The sequence below is a fragment of the Theropithecus gelada genome, chromosome 1 (genome assembly GCF_003255815.1).
Source record: "Theropithecus gelada isolate Dixy chromosome 1, Tgel_1.0, whole genome shotgun sequence".
Classification (NCBI taxonomy): Eukaryota; Metazoa; Chordata; class Mammalia; order Primates; family Cercopithecidae; genus Theropithecus; species Theropithecus gelada.
The window spans coordinates 72,637,427-72,657,768 of record NC_037668.1 but is presented as its reverse complement, the minus strand read 5'-3'; the positions used below and the strand labels follow the sequence as shown (position 1 = coordinate 72,657,768).

The window sequence follows — 20,342 nt, the reverse complement described above, 5'->3', positions numbered from 1 at the left end:
GAGTAGCTGGGATTATAAGCGTGCGCCACCACATCCAGCTCATTTTTGTAGAGACAGGGTTTCACCAGGTTGGCCAGGCTGGTCTCCAACTCCTGGCCTCGTTTTCCGCCCATCTTGGCCTCCCAGAGTGCTGGGATTATAGGCGTGAGCCACAGCACCCAGCCAAGACTGGGTCTCATTTTGTTGCCCAGAATGGTCTTGAACTCCTGAGCTCAAGCAGTCTGCCCGCCTCGGCCTCCCAGAGTACAGCACTCAATAAATATTTAAATGGCACTTAAATATTCAATCTAATTATTGTTCTACTCACATTGTATTTACTTGGTTTTCCCAGGTTTAATATAGCATATTAATGGAGTAAAGGAAGAAACAAAACTACATGATCACTTCAAAACACAGAAAAAGCATTTGACAAAATCCAATACCCTTTGGCGATTAAAAGACTCAACAAACTAGAAATAAAAGCAAACTCCTGGCGTAGTGCAGTGGCTCATGCCTGTAATCCCAGCACTTTGGGAGGCTGAGGTAGGAGGATTGCTTGAGGCCAGGAGTCTCTGTGACTGAGGGCTTCCCAAACACTCATTTGCTTGTATGGTTCCTAGGTTAAACCTTTTAGTGGCACTTCATTACCATTCCGATAATCCATGCTCCATGACATGGAATATAGAGTTCTCCAGTTCCTAAACTGTTCATGCCCTGTGACTGGGCCCTCAGTCCACTGGGCAGACTTTTTCTTCAAGACCAAATTGGTGTTTCCCTTTGGATCCTTCCCTGACCAGCAGGTTAAGTGCTTTATTCAGCCTTTGTATGAATGGTAATGAGGCATCACTAAAAGGTTTAAGGCTAGGAACCATACAACCAAATGTGTGTTTAGGGAGCCCTCAGTCAGGGAGACTCCTTGCCTCAACCCCACAGAATCTAACAGGCCCTGGGCTGACTATAATAGGGTGCCTTCTTTTTCTTTTTTTTTTTTTTTTTTGAGTTGGAGTTTTGCTCTTGTTGCCTGAGCTGGAGTGCAATGGCGTGATCTTTGCTCACCACAACCTCCTCCTCCTGGGATTACAGGTATGCGTCACCACGGCCAGCTAATTTTATATTTTTAGTAGAGACAGGGTTTCTCCATGTTGGTCAGGCTGGTCTTGAACTCCTAATGTCAGGTGATCTGCCCGCCTCAGTCTCCCAAAGTGCTGGGATTACAGGCATGAGCCACCGAGCCTGGCCTTTTTGTTTCTGTTTTTTGAGACGAGTCTTGCTCTTGTTCTCCAGGCTGGAGTGCAATGGCACAATCTCAGCTTACTGCAACCTCCACCTCCCGGGTTCAAGCGATTCTCCTGCCTCAGCCTCCTGAGTAGCTGGGATTACAGGCGCCTGCCACCACGCCCGGCTAATTTTTTGGATTTTTTGTAGAGATGGGGTTTCACCATGTTGGTCACAAACTCCTGACCTCAGGTGATCCGCCCGCCTCGGCCTCCCAATGTGCTGGGATTACAGGTGTGAGCCACCATGCCCGGCTTTCTTTTTTTTTTTGAGACAGAGTCTTGCTCTGTCATCTAGGCTGGAGTGCTGTGGCACAGTCTTGGGTCACTGCAACCTCCACCTCCCAGGTTCAAGCAATTCTCCTGCCTCAGCCTCCAGAATAGCTAGAACTATAGATGCGTGCCACCATGCACTATGCCCGGCTAATTTTTGTATTTTTAGTAGAGATGGGGTTTCGCCACGTTGGCCAGGCTGGTCTCGAACTCCTTACCTCGAGATCTGCCCGCCTTAGCCTTCCAAAGTGCTGGGATTATAGGCGTGGGCCACCATGCCTGGCAGCCATCTTCCTTCTACTTAGAGTTCCTGTTCCCAGGCCTACTAAGCATCTCATAGACATCAAACAAGTCACGGGAGTCTTCAGCTTGTCATTGGAATTATAGGCATGGATATGGCCTCCTGGAAGTACAGAATTAGTACTACCGAGAGGCCAAACGTACAGTCATGTCCTTAGTCCCAGAAGGCTCAGACATATCCCAGGCCCTTTCCACACAAACAGCTAATTTATTTTTTTCTCTTTATTGTTACATACAATGTATAAACACATAAAACGGAAAACAGTAGGGATCCTCTTGGATCTCTAGGAAGACAGTAAGGTAGAAAGTCATCTCAGAAACATTTTTTTGAAGTACAAGACATTCAGTGCTCGGACCAAAGGTGTAGAAGGTTTAGAGCCAGCAGATAGCTGGACTAAAGGCTCCCTCTCTCTCCCCAGAGCCAGGACAACCCCAGGGAGCTCTCCATTAGCAGCCAGTCCACACAGGCAGGATGCTGTGGAGAAAGCTCTATGCTGAGAACATTCTCCTTGATGGGAAGAAGGGCAACACAAAAGGGTAACTAAGAGCTCCTTCCTCCCACGAGGGCGACAACCGAGGAAAAGAAAAGGAGTGTTCCATGTCACTCGGACCCCTCCCCAGCTGCTTGGGCCCAGATGCCCCCATATGTGGCGTTTACCAGAACCTGTCCCAGCTCAGACCCTGCCTAGACCCACCAGGTGCCCAAAATTCTCTGGGGAGGGCCAGGGAAGAGGCTGGGTGTCAAAGCAAACAGATCTTTATTTGCAGTCATCACTGGGGCCGTTTCTTGCTGCTTATTTGTCTGCTAGCCTGCTCTTCCAGCTGCATGGCCAGGCGCAAGGCCTTGATGACATCTGGAAGAAAGGGGTAGTGGTACATATGGGGTTAGTGAGAGTCTGAGGAGCCCCCATTCACTCAAGGCAGAGCTGCTATCACTTGCAGCTGCCCAAGAGCCAGCAGAGGCCACCATCGTCCACCTGCACCCCATCCAGCCATACCCACCTCGCAGGGCCGAGAAATGCTTGGCTTGCTGGGCCAGAGCAAATTCCGCTTTGTTCACAAAGGTCTCTAGGTCATAGTCCGGCTGCTCAGTCATCTCAGAGAGCTCAAGCCAATCTGGTCCTTGCTACAACACAGGGAGGACCTTGTCAGTTCAATAACCATTTAGCAAATCATTCCTGGGGTCCTAACAACTGCAATGCAGACAACTGAGCAAGATGCCTTACCTCTGGTCCATGACCCACAACCTGCCTGTGCACCCTCTTCCCAAGGAAATCTTTAGCTTGAATTCACCCTCTTCCTACCCCAAGCTTCTTTTTTCTTTTTTTTGAGACCGAGTTTCACTCTTGTTGCCCAGGCTGGAGTGCAATGGTGCGATCTCGGATCACCACAACCTCCACTCCCCGAGTTTAAGGGATTCTCCTGCCTCAGCCTCCCAAGTAGCTGGGATTACAGGCATGTGCCACCATGCCCGGCTAATTTTGCATTTTTAGTAGAAACAGGGTTTCTCCATGTTGGCCAGGCTGGTCTCGAACTCCCGACCTTAGGTGGTCCACCAGCCTCAGCCTCCCAAAGTGCTGGGATTACAGGACTGAGGAACCATTCCTGGCCTCCTACCCCAAGCTTATCCCCATCTCTTATATCAAACGAATAACATCATTGGTCCTGATGCCCAAGCTAGAAATTTGAGTGATTTTTATTTGTTTTGAGATGGAGTCTCACTTTGTCACCTAGGCTGGAGTGAAGTGGCGTGCAATCCTGGCTCACTGCAACTTCCGCCTCCCAAGTTTAAGCGATTCTCCTATCTCAGTCTCCCGACTAGCTGGGACTACAGGTGCACGCTACCACACCCAGCTAATTTTTTTTTTTTCTTTGAGACAGAGTCTTGCTCTGTCGCCAGGCTGGAATGCAGTGGCGCGATCTCGGCTCATTGCAACCTCCGCCTCCCGGGTTCAAGCGATTCCCCTGCCTCAGCCTCCCAAGTAGCTGGGACTACAGGTGCGTGCCACCACGCCTAGCTAATTTTATTTTTTAGTAGAGATGGGATTTCACCATGTTGGCCAGGATGGTCTCGATCTCCTGACCTTGTGATCCACCTGCCTCAGCCTCCCAAAGTGCTGGGATTACAGGCGTAAGCCACCATGCCCAGTCTGAGTGACTTTATTCTTTCACCCTACTTGTCACCAAATCCTCCCCAATTCTGCTCCCTAAATGGTTCTTTTTATTACAATTTTTGCTGCTCACACTACCTTTGGGATATTTATTTATTTTTATTTTTTGTAGAGATGGGGCCATGTTGCCCAGGCTGGTCTCGAACTCCTGGGCTCAAGTGATCTTCCTTCCTTGACCTCCCAAAGTGTTGAGATTACAGGCATGACCCACTGCACCTGGCCAAATGATTATTTTATTTTATTTTTGAGACAATCTTGCTCTATCGCCCAGGCCTGAGTGCAGTGGCACTATCTCGGCTCACTACAACCTTCGCCTCCCGGGCTCAAGTGATTCTTCTGCCTCAGCCTCCCAAGTAGCTGGGATTACAGGCACCTGCCACCACGCCTGGCTAATTTTTGTATTTTTAGTAGAGACGGGGTTTCACCATGTTGGCCAGGCTGGTCTCGAACACTTGACCTCAGGTGATTGCCTGCCTGATCACCTGATTCTTTTTAAATAATAAATATACAGCCGGGCGCAGTGGCTCACGCCTGTAATCCCAGCACTTTGGGAGGTCGAGGCGGGTGGATCACCTGAGGTTGGAGTTCGAGACTAGCCCGACCAACATGGAGAAACCCTGTCTCTACTAAAAATACAAAATTAGCTGGGCGTGGTGGCACATGCCTGTAACTCCAGTTACTTGGGAGACTGAGGCAGGAGAATTGTTTGAACCTGGGAGGTGGAGGTTGTGGTGAGCCGTGATCGTGCCATTGCATTCCACCCCCAACCCAAAAACAAGCAAACATAAAACAACCAGATAATAGGCTGAGCATGGTGGCTCACACTCGTAATCCCAGCACTTTGGGAGGCTGAGGTAGGCGGATCACTTGAAGTCAGGAGCTCAAGACCAGCCTGGCCAACATGATAAAACCCCATCTCTACTAAAAATACAAAAAATGGCCGGGCGCGGTGGCTCAAGCCTGTAATCCCAGCACGTTGGGAGGCCGAGACGGGCAGATCACGAGGTCAGGAGATCGAGACCATCCTGGCTAACACAGTGAAACCCCGTCTCTACTAAAAAATACAAAAAACTAGCCAGGTGAGGTGGCGGGCGCTTGTAGTCCCAGCTACTGGGGAGGCTGACACAGGAGAATGGCGTGAACCTGGGAGGCGGAGCTTGCAGTGAGCTGAGATCCGGCCACTGCACTCCAGCCTGGGCGACAGAGCAAGACTCTGTCTCAAAAAAAAAAAAAAAGGAAAAATTAGACGGTTAGACGGGCATGGTGGCAAGCACCTGTAATCCCAGGTACTCAGGAGGCTGAGGCAGGAGAATTGCTTGAACCCAGGAGGCGGAGGCTGCAGTGAGCCAAGATTGCACCACTAAACTCCAGTCTGGGTGACAGAGTGAGATTCTCTCAAAAACAAAAACATATATATAGAGAGAGTACATATTTTGGGGGGTACCTTTTAAGATTTTGATGCTTGTATATCTAAATGGTTTGTGAATCTCAAGCCCTCATTCCAATCCCATGAACACGGACACAGCTTGGTCTAGGCACTAGTTTCTCTCTTTTTTTTTTTTTTCCCCCGAGATGGAGTCTTGCTCTGTCACCCAGGCTAGAGTGCAGTGGTGCGATCTCGGCTCACTGCAACCTTCGCCTCCCGGGTTCAAGTAATTCTCCTGCCTCAGCCTCCCAAGCAGCTGGGATTACAGGCACCCGCCACCACACTTGGCTAGTTTTTTGTATTTTTAGTAGACATGGGGTTTCGCCATGTTGGCCGGGCTGGTCTCAAACTCCTGACCTCATGATCCACCTGCCTCGGCCTCCCAAGGTGTTGGGATTACAAGCATGAGCCACCGTGTCTGGCCGGCACTAGTTTTTCTTGAACCCTTTCCAACAATCTCCTAACTGCCTCTACTTTTGCTTTTCCCAAGCTCCCAAACCAGGCTCCACATGGTGACCATATGATCTATCTAAAGCTCTGACATGCCCATGTCACCACTCTGCTTAACACCCTCCAAAGGCTTCCACTGTCCTCATGATGCAGTCCAGGCCTGTGACCATCTAGAAGGCTCTTTAGCATCAGATCCCTGCTGACCTGTCCACAGCCTTAATTACCCGCCATCACCTCTTCATTCCTTTTGCTTTGACCACAGTGAGCCTCTCATTCATCCTGAAAGTGCCATGTGCTTACAAAACTCTGTACCCCTGAGCACTCCAGGAAGGGGAGGACAGGCCTGAGCACTTACTCTTCACAGTCCCTCCTCAGTTACACCTGCCCCAAGTTCTTCCTTCCTGCTCTGCAATCCTCTGAGCGCCCCACCATTAGGATGTAAATTCCTGCCTCCCGGTCACTTCCTCTTCCACAGTAGGGATTACAGTAGCAGGGGCACCTACCACTTACTAAACCCTGGCCACACACTGGGTACTGTGCTGATGCTTTATAAGCATATTACGGAACCCTCAAATACAACCATCCTACCTTGACCATTTCAGAGATGCAAAAACTGAGGCCCAGTGAGGCTAAATGACTTTCATAAGGAAATCAGCTTGTTAATGGAAGAGATAGGATTGATCTCAAGTCACACCCTTAGGGCCTATTACCTATACTTCATGTTTTTTGGCCCTTGGATCCAGCACAAGAGTTGCAACATTCACCAAAAAAACAAGAGAAGATCCCTGCATATGGATCACCCTTCAAATCCTCTATCAGGAGCATGGAGGAGAGACTGGCTCTGGTTAGTGTGATGTCAGAAAGCCTACGTGTGCCAACCTGCAGAAGGGGTTGTGATAATTAGAAGAACAGCTGGGTTAATAGGCAAAACATTAAAGAGTGCTGGTGTAGAGGGCTGCTTCTTGTTACCCCAATGTGAACACCTGTGGGAACAAGACCCAGGTCATGTTCTGGGAATGGTACGGAACACACTGAGGGCCGTGATGCATCCAGTTCTCTGGCCAGGGCCAGCTGCCTACCTGTATGATCTCCTTGAGCTCTTCCACAGCCCTCTCCTCCAGCTCTCTGATCTGAGTCATGGCTTCGTTAAAGCTGGACATCTGGGAAGACAGTTCCTCCTCTTCCTTGGATAACTGAGAGGGCCAAAAAGAAAGGCAATTGTGTGATCAGTTGCCACCTCAGCAGGCCACACTTCTGTCTTGCTTGGCCCCATCCTGGTCCTTACATTGCCTGGAATCAGCGCCCCGTTAGAGCAGGCTTCCATCTCTTCTGTTTCCATTTGAATCAACTGCTCTCCACTGGGCCCACTGTGGGGGCTCAGCTCCTTGACCCTGAGGAAACAAGGAGGTCTCAGATCCCCACAGCAGCCCCCTTGGTACTCACCACAGGAGCGCGGTACCACCCAGGCTTTGAGGCTTGAGGCTCCAAGGGAATGGAATGGCAACCTTGCCTTCAGCCAGGAGAGAGTCAACTGAAGCTGGACTGGAAAAGCCCCTCACCTTGCTGACTCCCCAGCAGGGCCCAGAGAGGACTGGGACAGACCTAGCTTTATGGCTGAACTCCCAAGTCCCAGGTTCAGAGTCACAGAGGAGTATACAGTAGGCCCCGAGGCCCCAGAGCCTCCTCCCCTCTCATCACTGCCCTTCCCTTGCCCAGTCCTGTTCCCCATCCCACCTAGCTGTAGGTACTAGTACCTGTCTGCATATCTCAGTGTGTTTAAAGTATATTCACAGGAGCTTATGCCCGGTGAGATCGTGGCAATCTGCAAAAGAGGGATGGGTGATTAAAGGCTGAGAGGCACAGTGAGGATGCTAGATAGCCTGCCCCCGAGGGGCCTCCACTCGGAGTTTCTTCAAGCTTCGGAGACGCACATGGTATTGATGGGAGGACTCATTTAGCACTGTGCTGTGCTAGGCCACTTGCCCCATGGGCATTGCAAATTAAGATGCCTCAGACTTTGGTTTCCTACTTTCAAAGACACATCTAATTATCTTTCGCTTCATTATTCCTTTACTGAGACAGTCTTGCTACTGAGGTCCTATCTTTTCTTTTTTTTTTTTTTGAGACGGAGTCTCACTCTGTTGCCTAGACAAGAGTGCAGTGGTGCGATCTTGGCTCACTGCAAGCTCCGCCTTCCGGGTTCATGCCATTCTCCTGCCTCAGCCTCCTGAGTAGCTGGGACTACAGGTGCCCGCCACCACACCCGGCTAATTTTTGTATTTTTTAGTAGAGATGGGGTTTCACATGAGCCAGGATGGTCTCAATCTCCTGACCTTGTGATCCGCTCGCCTCCGCCTCCCGAAGTGCTGGGATTACAGGCGTGAGCCACCGCGCCCAGCCCAAGGTCCTATCTTAAAGCTCTGTGGCTTCTGCTGGAAACTTCAGTTCCCTTAGGCCAAGGGATAATGCCTTAGGTACAGGGTTTAGAGCTTAGTCAGAAAATCCTACCTTCCTTATGAAAAAGGCCCCTACCCAAAGGGTAGGGGAGAATATTCTCTTGAGGGGAAGGATGGCAGATCTCACATACAAGGGCTTGGGGATAAAACAGGGAAGAGGAAGTCATTCAAGAACACAGCTTTATGATGCAGGCTATTTCTATTTTCTAGGCTGGGAGCCAATGAACCTGAGGGAAGCCATGGAAGAAACAAGGACTTCCCTTTCCTGCTGACCCAAAGGCCCATCTTCTGAATTCTGGAACCCCTTTTTCATCCGGTAATGGAGGAATGACCTCTCCCAAAGCAAGAGCTGCATCTACACATCTTAAAGGGAATAGATCCCTTCCTCCCCGCTTGGTTAGGCCACAAGGAGGCTGGTGCATTAAAGCAGGATCTGGAAGCTCAGTCACAGTAGAGCCTGGAAACGCAGGCAGCTGGCAGTGCTGAGCTTCCCGCCCAGGGACAGGACTAAGTGTCTCTGTGGAACGCAACTCTGTCTCCTCTTGCACCATCACCTTCAAAGTGACCCTACTCACCATGCAAGTCCTAGAGTTCTCCCCAATGAAGGAGTCCCTCAGCACCTGTGTCAGCTTGCTCTCACGGAACGGGGTGTGAGCCTTGTTCTGTCCCAGGGCCCTGATGCACTCCTGTGGGGGCAGCAGGAACAACTGAGGTCCCTTCTTTCCTTGCACTGACCCCTCCCCATCCCTTCCCAGCAGCTCTCCTGGCCAACCAGCTATAGCTGCCCCACTACCTTCAGGGCTAAGAGACTCTTGTTGATTTCTGCGCCCTCCATGCGGGTCTGCCGGTCAGCACTGGAAGTGTCTGCACCTCGCTCATTCCCTGCCAGATCTACCAAAGAGAACTTGCCATGCATTCTCCCTTTAGCTCGAAGAAGAATCTGGAAGCAGGCGTGGGAGCGGGAGGAATTGGAGTTGGCAAATGTCTGCCCAGAGGTTCTGTGGTAAAGAAAGGTTATGAGATGCTGTGGTCACCAGCCCCCAAGGCACCCAAGTCCACAGATGTTCTCTAGGAAGGGAAGGACACAGATTAGGAGGCGAAGAAATCCTGTGTCTTCCTGTCCCAGGCTTCCATCTTGCCCTCCCTGGGTAGCAATTCTCCCTCCAGCTCTGGACCTAACACATTTTCCTGGCAGCCAAATTAGTACTGGATTCTGGACTAGGGAATCCAGTCCTTTGCCAGACCTGGAGCCCTAGAAGGACATGGGGAAGGATAAATTGCCTCTGCTACAAAGGGCCCACAAGGAAGGGGGAAGCTGTCATGAACCACCTGCCAGAACTTGAGGACCCTGTAGAGGGCAGCCCCCTCCCTGGGCCTCCATAGCTGCCTAGCGCTCCACTGTACCAATATTCACAGCCCTAGTGGAAAAGTGCTCCCCTACTTTTGTGCAGAGGGGGTATGAACCCATTACTTCCAGCCCAGAACAGACCCAGAGCTCCTGACTTCCACCACAAAGGGAGGGAAGAGCAAAGAGGAACCCAGAGAAGCCAGGAAGCATGACTTTGGGGTAACACTTTGACTTTTTTTTAAAATTTTTTTGAGAGTTTCGCTCTGCCATGCAGACTGGAGTGCAGTGGTGCGATCATAACTCCTGGCCTGAAGTGATCCTCTTGCTTCGTTTTCCCAAACTGCTGAGATTATAGGTGTGAGCCACTGTACCCGACCTGACTTGGTTCTGATTAGCCTCTGGCCCTGGGGTCATATGTCTTTTTTTTTTTTTTTTAGACGGAGTGTCGCTCTCGCCCAGGCTGGAGTGCAGTGGCCGGATCTCAGCTCACTGCAAGCTCCGCCTCCCGGGTTCAAGCCATTCTCCTGCCTCAGCCTCCCTAGTAGCTGGGACTACAGGCGCCCGCCGCCTCGCCCGGCTAGTTTTTTGTATTTTTTAGTAGAGACGGGGTTTCCCCGTGTTAGCCAGGATGGTCTCGATCTCCTGACCTCGTGATCCGCCCGTCTCGGCCTCCCAAAGTGCTGGGATACAGGATTGAGCCACCGCGCCCGGCCCTCATATGTCTTATAGAGACCCTATAAAGCAGAGGCCTTCGCAGCCCTTACCAAACTGGGCAAAGCAGCACTCTGTGTAAACAGAAATGTGCTCAGAGTTAGACTTTACTCATAAACTAGACATGAGAAGGTCGCTCCTTCCCCCGCACCAGGACTCTGACCTGCAGGCGCTGCCCATGTCGATCATCTTAATGACGTCATCAGCAGAGTTAACCAGGTGCTCCTGCAGCCCCACCACTTGCACCTGTTGCTTGCCGTCCTCCAGCACGCGCAGCTTGGCCTTCTTGTTGAGCAGGTCAAACAGCTGTGCCAGGCAGGGGGAATGAGGCTAAGGCCACTGGGCACCAGGCAACCTACCCGACTGCTCCCTCCTACAGAGCCTGCCCAGCTCAGACAAGAGCCAGCAGCAGGAAAGGCAGAGAACATTGAGATGATGGATGTCAGCCTAGCAGAGGGCAATATACTTGGGATCTGAGCCAAACTGCCTCAGTTTACTGTGACTCTGGTATCTTACTAGCTGTGTGAGCCTGGGCAAGTTAATAACCACTCTAGCCTTGCATCTCATCTGTAAAGCTGAGACAGATAGCACTTAGAATAGCACATGGCTCCTAATATCTTATTCTTATTATTTTGAGACGGAGTTTAGCTCTTGTTGCCCAGGCAGGAATGCAATGGCGCAAGCTCTGCCTCCTGGGTTCAAGCGATTCTCCTGCCTCAGCTTCCTGAGTAGCTGGGATTACAGGTGCCCACAACCACACGCAGCTAATTTGTTGTGTGTTTTTAGTAGAGATGGGGTTTCACTATGTTAGCCAGGCTGGTCTCGAACTCCTGACCTCAGGTGACTTGCCTGCCACAGCCTCCCAAAGTGCTGGGATTATAGGCGTGAGTCACCACACCCAGTCCCTAATATCTTATTAATGATAAATATTAGCTATTTTTATTATCTAGATCCCACTCTAGGGAAAGCAACTCTGTAGAAGCACACAGTGCATACAGAGAGGGGTGGAAAGAGATGTATGGGGGTGCGGGAAGGGAAAGAATGAATATGGGACTGAATGTGCACAATCAGCGAAGAAGGGATGAAGGAAATAGGCTGAGGGAGGTCAGGACACACACAGGCAAACCTGGCACCTGAGAGGGGGCCCTGAGGAGTATTCTTGCCATATTTGTTGAACTTAGGTGCCATCTCACCATCAGATGAAACCCCCTACACGTGCATGCCAGGGCAGAGTGGCCCATCAGTGGCTTGACAGCTAACAGGTTTTTGGCTTCAACTTCTAGCCAACTTCAAGGTTTTAAAATGTGCTGGGTCCCAACAGTGTAAACAAGGGGCTTCCCACCAGCTACCTTCCCATTGTAGATCTCGAAGAATGTCACATAGACTTCCAAGCCCAATTTCCGGTAGCAGGGTTGATTCTTCAGGAGGAAGACGTCCCGGGCTGAGGGAGAGAACCTTGCTAAGCAAACAACATACCTTTTGGTGCCCAACCCTGAAGCAGCAGTACACAGTACTTACAGGCCATGGCGTAAATCCCTTTGGATGCATTCTGGGCTTTCCCAGAGAGGTCTCCGCCCATAGTCTGCAAAGGGAAGGGGTAGATGACCATGCAAAACGGCCGCTGGCCTAGGGCAGAGCACTACTGGCCCATCACCACAGTGGGCCACAACAAAGCCAGAAGGCTGGACCTAAAGCCCCTCCCTGTGTCTGACATGGCAAGGCCATCTGGTGATGGGGCATCTGCAACAAGGGGCCTTTCTTAAGAAACTCATGGTCTCCTTTTATAGGGAGCCAGGGATGCACAATGGAAAGGCTCTTTCCCTGCCAGGCCTCAATACTCACATGTGTCTTGCCACTTCCTGTCTGGCCATATGCAAAACAAGTTGCTTTTCCACCTTCAAAGATTGTCTGTACCAGTGGCCTTGCTGTGAACCTAGAAGAGGAGTAGAGTATTTGTATCTGTTCCCAACATGTGCTTCTTGGAACATGTCCTGCCACCCTTCCACTGCAGAGTTCTCAGGGTCGATTCCTCCTTCTAAGAATAGCACTCCTCTCTTGCCTCAGTGATCCCACCTGACCCCAACCCCACTTACAAATCTAAATACTCTTAGCAAACTGGCAGTGGGATGGGGGTTGGGGGATCCCTGGGCTGACTATCCAGGAGCAAGCTGATGGCCCATACTCTAAGTCATCCAACCTTTCCTCTGACCCTGGAGACACAGGATGAAAGCCTAAGCTCAGCATCCAACTTCCAGCAGAAGAGACACTACTGGCTGGGCATGGTGGCTCACGCCTGTAATCCCAGAACTTTGGGAGGCTGAAGTGTGTGGATCACCTGAGCTCAGGAGTTTGAGACCAGCCTGACCAACATGGTGAAACTGTCTGTACTAAAAATACAAAAAATTAGCCAGGTGTGGTGGTGCATGCCTGTAATCCCAGCTACTTGGGAGGCTGGGGCAGGAGAATTGCTTAAACCCGGGAGGCGGGGGTTGCAGTGAGCTGAGATCTCACCACTGCACTCCAGCCTGGGTGACAGACTGACTGAGACCCCGTCTCAAAAAATAAATGAATAAAAATAAAATAAAATAAATATCCCTATGAGGGTACTGGGTGCTGTATTAGAAAGGGCAGATCCGGGGCCAGGCGCAGTGGCTCACACCTTTAATCGGAGCACTTTGGGAGGCCAAGGCGAACAGATCACCTGAGGTCAGGAGTTCAAGACCAGCCTGACCAACAGGGCGATACCCTGTCTTTACTAAAAACACAAAATTAGCCAGGTGTGATGGTGGGCACCTGTAATCTCAGCTACTCAGGAGGCTGAGGCAGGAGAATTGCTGGAACCTGGGAGGCGGAGGTTGCAGTGAGCTGAGATTGTGCCCCTGCACTCTAGTCTGGGCAACAAGAGTGAAATTCTGTCTCAAAAAAAAAAAAAAAAAAAAAAGCGGCAGAGCAGATCCCAGTGGACAATAAGATGGCTGCATAAGGCACAGGAAGAACCCCTGGAGCCTGGCCAGCCCTGCCTCAGCGCATAATGGGTAATACCTCATTATCCAGGATCCACTCAAGGATGGGCCACTAAGCTGCCAAAGGGTATGACCCAAAGAAAACACAGAAGCGAGGAAGAGCCTCAGAATTCAGCATGTCTGTGAGTAGTGTTACCACCATGTCCCACAACAAAAATGGAAGGGCACAAGGAGGGAAAAATAGATGCAAGGGACTAACCTGTAGACAACTTCATTTGAAGCTGTTTCATCAAATGCAAAGTCAAAGCAGAATGCTTGGTTCTCCAAATACTTTGTTAAGTCCACTTTCAACTTGGGTTCATGTACCAAGAGGAGACACTTGCTAGGAATGGAAATCACATCAATTTCCTTCTTGGCCAATTCTGTAGAAGGAGAGTATTTCAGGGGGTGCTCCCTGGAAACAGAAGGCCCCTTAATCAGTCTGAAGCCTCTTCCTGACTGAACAGGACTTACCTTGCTTATTCAGTGGGCGTTTCCTAACACAGACACATATTCTGTGCTCTTCGATCTGCAAGTGGATGAGAGGAGGCAACCAACAGCAAAGGGTCAGAGCAATTTCAAAAGCAAGCTTGTCCAGAACTTCCACCCCTTCCAATCCCATGTCTGGCCCAGTCAGAGGACAAGGTCTAACACTAGGACCCCTGCATCCTCCATTAGATACTCCAGAGCACAAGATGAGAGCACTGGATTTTGTTCCCATTTTTCTCACTCTGCTGTCTACAGGAGTTTCAGCACTACTTTCATGATTCTTACTAATGCAGGAATCTAGCCAACCTATGGTAGTGGGAGTGGAACCCAGTTTATAAAGATCAGACCCCTCCCATGTGGGCCTCACTAGCTTCAGCCCACCAAAGGATATTAAAAAATAACCTCAGCTGGACATATTGGCTCACGCCTGTAATTCCAGAACTTTGGGAGGCCAAAGTGGGCAGATCATGAGGTCAGGAGTTCGAAACCAGCCTGGCCAACATGGTGAAACCCCATCTCTACTAAAAATATAAAAATTAGCTGGACTTGGTGGCACATGCCTGTAATCCCAGCTAATGGGGAGGCTGAGGCAGGAGAATTGCTTGAACCCGGGAGGCAGAGGCTGCAGTGAGCCAAGATCATGCCATTGTACTCCAGCCTGGGCGACAGAGTGAGACTCCGTCTCAAAAAATAACATAAAATAGCCTCTGCCAGGCACGGTGGCTTACACCTGTAATCCCAGCACTTTGGGAAGTCGAGGCGGGCAGATCGCTTGAACCCAGAAGTTCGAGATTGGCCTGGGCAACGTGGTGAAACCCCCATCTGCCAAAAATACAAAAAATCAGCAGGGTGCGGTGGAATGCATCTGTGGTCCCAGCTACCCGGGAGGCTGAGGTAGGGAGGATCACTCAAGCCCAGGGAAGTGGAGGTTGCAGTGATCCAAGATCGCACCACTGCACTCCAGCCTGCGTGACAGAGACCCCATCTCAAAAAAATAAAACGCTCAAAGGTGAGTAAAGATTCCTGCATGCCCTCATTCCTGTAAAGAGAAGTTTTCTGTCCCTCAATTGTACACTTATTCAAGAAAGAGAAGTTCTTTAGATGTACTTACAGGATCAGTCATAGTAAGTGGATGACATTCCAAAGTAGCCCGAAATTCTTTAATCATTCGGGCAAATTCCCAGTTTGGAAAACTACTGTCATACTCCTGGTTTGAGACGGGAGTGAAAAAGGGCAGACTGTTAAGATATAAGTGCTCTCAGACCCCTATGCGGCAGCAGCAATAGCTCTTTGCTCACCACCCTTCACAGTTGTCAAAGTCCCCGCCCTGGCTGTAGGTTGAGAAGCCAGGTACAAAGCACTGGGGAAGAGACTGGCAGAGGGGCCTAAGCATACACCAAAGCATGCTAGAAACTGGGACTAGGGCCAGTTCCACATTCTAGGAGGCACAGCAGCAGACTGGGCTACCTAGAAGCAATGAACCCAAATAAGGGGACTGTACTGCAGTCCCTGCCCTCCAAATGCGTACAACTCAGGGGAGGGTGGGAGAAAGCAGACCAATTATGCCCTGCAGCCCCTCTGGCCATCCTGCCATGTGAGCATGTGGCTTGCTTACTAGACAATCAGCATGAAATATTCCTCATCTAAGGACCTTCAGAAACATTTCTGAATTACTTGTTCTCTGAATCCTGATAAACCAGTTATTTCCTGGATATCAGAATTGGAGCCTCAGAGGCCAGATGCAATGGCTTATGCCTACAATCCCAGCACTTTAGAAGGCCAAGAGTTCCACACCAGCCTGGGCAAAATAGCGAAACTCTGTCTCTACTAAAAATACAAAAAAGTAGCTGGCACACGCCTGTAATCCCAGCTACTTGGGAGGCTGAGGCACAAGAATCACTTGAACTCAGAGGTGGAGGTTGCAGTGAGCAGAGATCACACCACTGCAGTCCAGCCTGGGCAACAGAGCAAGACTCTGTCTCAAAAAAAAAAAAAAAAAGAATTGGGGCCTCAAGAACTGGAGCCTCAGAAATGCTGGGGCCCAACTGTATCTCGGCTGTGTGTAGGGTTTCGGTTAAGGACACCTGTCCAAAAACCCTTGCCCTAGCCTCCCAAGAAAGGTACCTGAGCTCGTTTCATTCTCATTTCAGAGTTCTGGGCCTTCTTCTCTTCTCGCTTGTTCTTCATTTTTTCCACTTCCTTCACAATACATGATTTCCTCCGAACTACAAAAACATTAAAAAAAAAAAAAGGAAGTCCACTCTGTTACCAGTCTAAGCCAGCCTGCTCTTTTCTGGCTATTTACTGAGTACTGGGCCTTTCCCAGGGAGAGGCCTTCTCTAGATCCTTACTCTTAAATCACTATATGCAAAAAGAAGTAATAGATGTGACTCTCGGGATGGACAAGTCCACAAAGTAGTGGCCTGGCCAGTGTGAAGTCAAATAGTGATAACTGTACTCCAGTTCTAACCCAAACTTTCCCTAAGCATCTTGGCTACTTTCTCAACAACCACAGAGGTGAGACAGTTCTTGTTTGTTTGTTTTTTTTTTTGAGATGGAGTCTTTCTCTGTCACGTAGGCTGGAGTGCAGTGGCCGGATCTCAGCTCACTGCAAGCTCCGCCTCCTGGGTTTACGCCATTCTCTTGCCTCAGCCTCCCGAGTAGCTGGGACTACAGGGGCCCGCCACCTCACCCAGCTAGTTTTTTGTATTTTTTAGTAGAGACAGGGTTTCACCGTGTTAGCCAGGATGGTCTCGATCTCCTGACCTCGTGATCCGCCCATCTCGGCCTCCCAAAGTGCTGGGATTACAGGCTTGAGCCACCACGCCCGGCCAGACAGTTCTTGTTTTGTCTTGATAATGAAAGACTGATTCCATGGCCAAAGGAAAACATGCCCCCATGTGACAAACAGGGCTTGAACTCAGGTGCCAAGGTAAGCCAGGTTTAGGACGGGATGTTAACTATCTGTGCCTCACTGGAAACAGAACAGCAGACAGCTCAGTGTGTCTACCTGAGTTCACAGGGTTTGCAGAAGAGCTGCCTCGGATGGAATGGACTTGCTCTTCCACCTCCTCGCTGACCATCTTCAATGGTATTTCAGCCACTGCGGGGCAGGAAGGCCTAGGGTGGGCAGCTGTAGGGGAACAAGAGTCACTGGAGAAGCAGGCAGGTATACCACAGGCATCTCACCTGAGCCCATGGCCCTGGTTATGGGCCGGGAGAGTGACCTGCGTGCTCAGCAAGGCTCTTACAGTAGGTGCAGAGCTTGTACTTTTCCCTTCACCTCAGCCCACACTCTCACCCTGACCACGTTTTCTGCAAGGGCTGGTTCCTAGGGTCAAAATATCTTAAAGAGTATGTGAACAGTTTAGTATGGGCTTTGACATGAAGGGAAAAGCCTCTGAGGACATGAACTCTTTAGGCTTCACCCAAGCATGAGTTCTCAGGTCAGGCCAGGTCTGGTCTTAGGGAGAAAAGCCAGGCCTTTCTGACTTCTCCCAAGCCTCAGGAACCCAGGTGGTTAACAGGAGCAAAGACTGAAAAGCTAGGGTGATGGGTAACTGGGGAAACAACTAACCAGATTGATTCAATACAGAAAGGTCCAATCCACAACACCTCATTACTTCCCATACTTGGTCATGACCCATTCATTTACTTTCATCCTATTAGAGCTGAATTTGATATATGTAAAGTGTAATGGTTGTGTGTCTTACAAAATTTGCATCTACTTTATATAATCTATTAAAGACTGACAAACAATTCACATTAAAAATTTTTGTTTATATTTACTAATTTTCCACACCTCATCTGACTCACTTAAAAAATTTTAAAATTGTGCGAACCCGGGAGGCAGAGCTTGCAGTGAGCCGAGATCACGCCACTGCATTCCAGCCTGGGCAACAGAGACTCCGTCTCAAAAAAAAAAAAAAAAAAATTCAATTTATATAAAGTACAAAAAAGGGCCGGGCGCAGTGGCTTATGCCTGTAATCCCAGCACTTTGCGAGGCTGCGGCGGGCAGATCATGAGGTCAGGAGTTTGAGATCAGCCTGGCCAATGTGATGAAACGCTGTCTCTACTAAAAATACAAAAATTAGCTGGGTGTGGTGGTGTGCACCTGTAGTCCTAGCTAGTCGGGAGGCTGAGCCAAGATAATCACTTGAACCTGGGAGGCAGAGGTTGCAGTGAGCCGAGATCAAGCCATAGCGCTCCAGCCCGGGTGATGGAGTGAGACTCTGTCTCAAAAAAAAAAAAAAGTATAAAAAGAGGGCCAGGTGCGATAGCTCACACCTGTAATCCCAGAACTTTGGGAGGCCAAGGCAGGCGGATCACATGAGGTCGGGTGTTTGAGACCAGCCTGACCAACATAGAGAAATCCCGTCTCTACTAAAAAGACAAAATTAGCCGGGCATGGTGGCACATGCCTGTAATCCCAGCTACTTGGGAGGCTGAGGCAGGAGAATCGCTGGAACCCAGGAGGCGGAGATTGAGGTGAGCCAAGATTGAGTATTGCACTCCAGCCTGGACAACAAGAGCAAAACTCCATCTCAAAAGAAAAACAAAGTACAAAAAGAAGGCTGAGCACGGTGGCTCACGCCTGTAATCACAGCACTTTAGGAGGCCAAGGTGGGCAGATCACTTGAGGCCAGGAGTTCGAGACCAGCCTGGCCAAAATGGCAATACCCCATCTCTACTAGAAATACAAAAATTAGCCGGGCATAGTGGCACATGCCTGTAATCCCAGCTACTCAGGAGGCTGAGGTGGGAGAACTGGTTGAACCTAGGAGGCGGAAGTTGTGGTAAGCCAAGATCATGCCATTGCACTCCAGCCTGGGTGACAGAGTGAGACTCCCGTCTCAATAAATAAATAAAAAAATACAGAAAGAAAAAAAGCTAATTAATGCTATTAGAAGTCAGGATTATCGGTACCCTTGAGGGGATTAGGAGCTGGAAATGTGCCCAACAGGGACTTCTGAAGTTCTGGTAATGCTCTGATCATATTAGTTACAAGTGAGTTCTGTTTATGAAAATTCACTGAACTCAATGCTACGTGTACTTAGACCTTAGACTCCTCAACTATGTCAGAGGGCTTCTGCCCAGTCTTTCACTGCTTGTGAAAGACTGATTCCATGGCCACAGGAAAACATGCCCGCATGTGAGAAACAAGGCTTGCACTCAGGTGCTTTGAAGTACTGGTAATGTTCTGATCATGTTAGATACATAAGTGTGTTCAGTTTACGAAAATTCACAGAACTATGTACTCAATGCTATGTGTACATGTCTGTGTGTATGTGTGTGTAATGTTTCAATTAAGTTTTTTTTTTTTTGAGGCGGAGTCTTCACTCTGTCCCCCAGGCTGGAGTGCAGTGGCACCATCTCGGCTCACTGCAAGCTCCGCCTCCCGGGTTCGCGCCATTCTCCTGCCTCAGCCTCCCGAGTAGCTGGGACTACAGGCGCCGCCACCGCGCCCGGCTAATTTTTTGTATTTTTAGTAGAGACGGGGTTTCACCTTGTTAGCCAGGATGGTCTCGATCTCCTGACCTCGTGATCCGCCCACCTCGGCCTCCCAAAGTGCAGGGATTACAGGCGTGAGCCACCGCGCCCGGCCTCAATTAAGTTTTTTAAAAAAGAGATGATTTCCAAATAAGCAAGCCGTGTTGGTAGGGAAGGAGCAGACTAGTTCTGAAGCTGGGGGAATGGATGAATCTCAGGATATTCTAGCACAGGGACCAAGCAATGTGCTTCAGGGCCTCAAACATGGCAGGTGCGGGGCACTTTCGTTACTCACGAGGAACTGAAAACTGCTTGCGAGTGTTTGCAGCTGCAGGCAGCTCCACCTCCATGTCATTCTCCTGAGCAGTGATGCGAAGCTCTGAGACAGTGGACATGCGAGTGGAGCGAGTTCGAAGACCTGGAGAACCAAGAGCAGTAGCCAGTCAGTGCTGCATGACCTGGAGGGTGGTCAGGGGCAAACCTCCAAGTTTTGTACAAGGTGAAATTGGTCCCAGCCACCAGGAAAGGGGCTCACCAACTTCCCATATTCCTTAGAAAGGAAAAATTAGACCAAGTACCAGTACCCCCAAATTGTGCAAATTTTGTCCACATTGTGCAAATCCAGGAGCTCCTGAGGGCAAGGACATCTCCCACAAAGAGCATCTGTCTTGAGTAAGTACAGGGACCTATAGCTATCTTGAAAACATTTCTGGAGAGAGAGACCTAATCTAAGTCCTTGAGAAAAAGTATTATTATTACTATTTTATTTTATTTTTTTTTGAGGAGTTTCGCTCTTGTTGCCCAGGCTGGAGTACAGTGGTACAATCTCGGCTCACTGCAACCTCTGCCTCCCGGGTTCAAGCAATTCCCCTGCCTCAGCCTCCCGAGTAGCTGGGACTACAGGCGTGTGCCACCACACCCAGCTAATTTTATTTTATTTTTTTTTTAGTAGAGATGGGGTTTCACCATGTT

General features: G+C 49.7%; 1 protein-coding gene across 2 annotated transcripts in view; it reads right to left on the bottom strand.

Moving 5' to 3' along the window:
• Positions 1–2,014: 2,014 nt before the first annotated feature.
• KIF2C (kinesin family member 2C) overlaps positions 2,015–20,342 on the bottom strand; it is a 28,187-nt gene continuing 9,859 nt past the window's right edge. Inside the window, exons 5-21 of one of the 2 annotated variants that reach the window (XM_025387632.1) lie at positions 19,666–19,788; positions 16,890–17,012; positions 16,004–16,104; positions 14,991–15,086; positions 13,865–13,919; positions 13,611–13,773; positions 12,231–12,321; positions 11,907–11,970; positions 11,738–11,829; positions 10,552–10,694; positions 9,123–9,327; positions 8,905–9,015; positions 7,628–7,695; positions 7,159–7,264; positions 6,953–7,066; positions 2,829–2,952; positions 2,015–2,680 (exon numbers count right to left, since the gene is read on the bottom strand). In XM_025387632.1, the coding sequence (XP_025243417.1) occupies positions 2,598–2,680; positions 2,829–2,952; positions 6,953–7,066; positions 7,159–7,264; positions 7,628–7,695; positions 8,905–9,015; positions 9,123–9,327; positions 10,552–10,694; positions 11,738–11,829; positions 11,907–11,970; positions 12,231–12,321; positions 13,611–13,773; positions 13,865–13,919; positions 14,991–15,086; positions 16,004–16,104; positions 16,890–17,012; positions 19,666–19,788 (1,862 nt within the window). In that variant the 3' untranslated portion in view covers positions 2,015–2,597. The remainder of the gene's footprint in view (positions 2,681–2,828; positions 2,953–6,952; positions 7,067–7,158; positions 7,265–7,627; positions 7,696–8,904; positions 9,016–9,122; positions 9,328–10,551; positions 10,695–11,737; positions 11,830–11,906; positions 11,971–12,230; positions 12,322–13,610; positions 13,774–13,864; positions 13,920–14,990; positions 15,087–16,003; positions 16,105–16,889; positions 17,013–19,665; positions 19,789–20,342) is intronic. The other variant, XM_025387641.1, reaches the window with a different exon arrangement.